This window comes from Medicago sativa, chromosome 4 (assembly GCF_051527215.1).
Source record: "Medicago sativa cultivar Bolivia chromosome 4, Bolivia_mono, whole genome shotgun sequence".
NCBI lineage: Eukaryota > Viridiplantae > Streptophyta > Magnoliopsida > Fabales > Fabaceae > Medicago > Medicago sativa.
The window spans coordinates 6,957,378-6,960,854 of NC_140752.1; the positions used below are offsets into that span (position 1 = coordinate 6,957,378).

Sequence of the window (3,477 nt, forward strand, 5' to 3'; positions counted from 1 at the left end):
TTCAAAATCAAAATTGCATAAATACTACTATGTATAATTTATATGCATGAGCTCAATAAAAACTCATCTAAATACTAGTCTCAATATCTATTTCACCAATAATAAAGAATAATTTAGTAAAAATATCATTTTATCATTTTCTAAGAACATGTGACACTTGTTAATTTGCTGTGACTGTGTAGTGGGTGAGTCCTAAGTAACAGCAACAACATAAATATCAACATCAAAATCCTTAACAAGCATGAATGAATACAGAAATGGAACATAATCTCAATTTGATGAACATCTCACCGTCCAAGGTTCCCGATGGTTGGTTTGTTGCGCAAAGACCCCGTCTCTCTAACCCCAACCACATTGATAAGGTAACCCTTCTTTTCTATTCCAGTTTATTTAATGTTTCATGCATGCATGCATCTTTGCACTTCATACTACACCGTCAATAGATCATAATCGTTATTTCTAAAGTCATGCATGTGATTGGTTGTGATTTGATGATAGTGTAAAACATTTTACACTAACGGTGTATGACAATTAAGAATCTATGGGGTTACTAGGCTACATAAAAAAAAACGGTACACTATCATTTGCCTTGACACAACGGTAGAATTGTTGTCACGTGATTGAAAGGTCACAGGTTCAAGTCTTGGAAGTAAAGAAAGGGTCGTAGAGTTCAAAGAGTCATGAATATTGTGTTTACGAGAATCTCATTTGCCTTGATTTTTTCATCCAAAAAGGTTTAGCGGCACATCTGTTGCCCACTTGTCTTCTATTCACGTGTAATTAATCCTGATATATATATATATATATATATATATATATATATATATATGTATATAAAGTTATCATGAAAATCAAGTATTTAAAAGTATGAACATTTGAAAACATAAATAAGATAATTCAATAAGAGCTAGAATTAATCCAAATTGAGACTAAATGGCTAAAGTTACATTTGATTCAACTAACAAAAGCAAGTTTTAATCCCTTACTATGCTTCTTCATTTCTACAGTTAGCACATTTAGGCTTTGATTCTGTTATTATTTTTTGGTACATCATTATACTGTTCTCATCTAATTGGTTGAAACTCCACAAGTAATTTCTAAAACCACTTGGAAATTCTTCCCCTCCTGTATGGAAGTGATTCTTTTTTTTTTTTTTTTATAAATCTTATTATTTTCAGTATTACTTTGAGCCGCGCACCGGACTGAAGTTCCGTTCTTTGGCATCTGTTCAGAGATATCTAAATGCTGAAACAAGAGACTATCTTTCTACTGAGAGAATGATATCACAAAACAAAAACACTGTGAGTTCTAATTTTCTGTTTAGATCAGTTTCTGCTACTAACTATGTTCCTTCCGCTACTATAGATTGTTTTGCTTGATAGTGTTGTTTTTGCTTTAATTTATATGATACTAGTAATTAAGAGAATTGCAAATGGAAGTGATTAATTGCGTTTAGTTTAATCGCAAATCTAATGTTTTCTGACATAGAGTTGAATGTAACAAAAATTGAAGCAATTAAGAAATTCATTTAACACTATTTTATGTTTTTTATGCTGAGTGATCTTTGGAAGTATTGATGTATTCTGTTTGTTACGTATCTTATGCACTTTTTTGTGGTTTAGCTGTCGTTCAAGCTTCCCGATGGTTGGTTGGTTGAGCATCGGCCCCGTCCATCTAATCCTGACCAAGTCGACATGGTAACCTTCTTTCTCCTCTTTGCACTGCTTCGTATCATACGATCATATCATGCACCCCTATGCATGCACATATATATAGTTTGTGTTTGTTGGGAACATACAATGCGACAATTTTGTAGGATTACTGGGTTTGATTCAACACTTAAGTATAAAAAGGGATATGCATCATCAGTGTAAACTAGTTTTACACAGACGGTTAAAAAAATCAAGTATTTGACTGTTATTATTTTTGGTACATAATTGTATGGTTCTCATCTCATTTGTTGAAACTCCACAACTAATTTCAAAAACCATTTGGAAATTCTTACCATCCTGCATGGATTTGATTTGATTTTTTTATAAATCTCATTTATTTTCTTCCAGTATTACATTGAGCCACGCACAGGACAGAAGTTCCGTTCTTTGGTATCTGTGCAGAGATATCTAAATCAAGAAACAAGAGACTATCTTCCTACTGACAAAATGATATCAGAAAACAAAGACACCGTAAGTTCTAATTTCATGTTCACATCAGTTTCTAGTATTAGTATGCTCTCTTTTGTGTAGTTTCGTTTGGAAAATTTAAGTGACTATTTACTCCTCTTGATCCAAAACTCTCACACACACTCCCGTTCGCATGTGACGTGAAGTTCTTTTAATGACTATTTGTACTATATTTACTGCAGACTTCCATCAAGTCCGTGACTGCGCAAAATTTTGTTTCCGCGGGAGTTTTCGAGCCACGGAAGTTTCCTTCTGCGAGAGATTTTAAGGGACCTTTAACCGGAGAAAATGCATGTAGAGTAACACCCAAGGTACCTAAAGCAAAAACTAAATATCAAGATTTACCTTCTATCTAACAACTAAATTTGGAGTTTAAAGACTATGTACTTTACAGTGTAACCTTTTATTTACTCGGTCATCCAATCAGATTTCAACAATGATGACATTGTTATAGTAAGTCATAAAATATCACAACAAATATGTATGCAGTAAGATCCGATTGGATGATTGTGTAAAAATGTTTTACACTTTAAGTGCATACTCTTTAAACTCTTATTTGTATGGATTGACACTCTCTAATTTGTGCTTCCTTTTTAGTTAGTTTTAAAATGTGGCTCTGGAAAGCAAAGTTCTCCTAGTATGAAAAGTTACGAAAAAAATGATTCTCGAAAGAAAATCAAAACGGGGGAAGACAATAGAGGTTGCATCCATAACTTAACAAGACCACCAGCAAAAGTAAGCTGGGTTTTGTCTGGTCTAGAGGGCTTCTGGAACCCTTTCCTAGATGATTATATTGTACCATCATCTGAAAAGAGGAAATGGTCCGAAGCATTTTCAATATCCATCGATGAAGGAGTCAATGAAGCAGCTACTAGTGGAATTTAATTCACTAATTTGATGCCTTCAGAAGCACTGATATCACTTGTTACTTGATTTCATCCATCTTTGCAGGATTTAACATGGAGAAGAAATGACATATTGTTGACTATGTAGCTTAGGTTGTAGCATATATGTAAAGTTCGTTTTATTTCACGGGTTATTGTTGTGTATTTTGTGTCACACTGGTTCTAGGAACAATACATTAGTTTTTGGTTGCACAAACCTTCAAGAACCTTATAAGGGATAGGCAAGCTAGTGAAGGATTGAAGTTTCAACTCATAGACAAATTTCTGTCTCAAGAATAGACCAGTGCTGATTTAGCTTTGTTGGAAAAACTTTTGTAGAGAAAGAAACAAAATAACTTGTAGTTTCTTTTATTGTGTGGTTGGTGTTAATATGACTATGTTTCATGCTGTCA

At 33.5% G+C, this 3,477-nt stretch overlaps 1 protein-coding gene across 1 annotated transcript; it reads left to right on the top strand.

Annotated features, from left to right (window-relative positions):
- Nucleotides 1-257: 257 nt before the first annotated feature.
- LOC146925875 (methyl-CpG-binding domain-containing protein 7-like) lies at nucleotides 258-3,477 on the top strand. The gene is made up of 6 exons (XM_085758299.1): nucleotides 258-362; nucleotides 1,179-1,301; nucleotides 1,623-1,697; nucleotides 2,061-2,183; nucleotides 2,363-2,491; nucleotides 2,853-3,477. Exons 1-6 carry the CDS (start codon nucleotides 258-260, stop codon nucleotides 3,063-3,065), a joined length of 768 nt encoding a protein of 255 aa, XP_085614425.1. The 3' UTR covers nucleotides 3,066-3,477.

Coding starts and splice junctions, on each gene's coding strand:
- LOC146925875 (XM_085758299.1), top strand. CDS start 258: ATGGAACATAATCTCAATTTGATGAACATCTCACCGTCCAAGGTTCCC. Junction 363..1,178: donor ACCCCAACCACATTGATAAG/GTAACCCTTCTT, acceptor TATTATTTTCAG/TATTACTTTGAGCCGCGCAC. Junction 2,184..2,362: donor TATCAGAAAACAAAGACACC/GTAAGTTCTAAT, acceptor TATTTACTGCAG/ACTTCCATCAAGTCCGTGAC.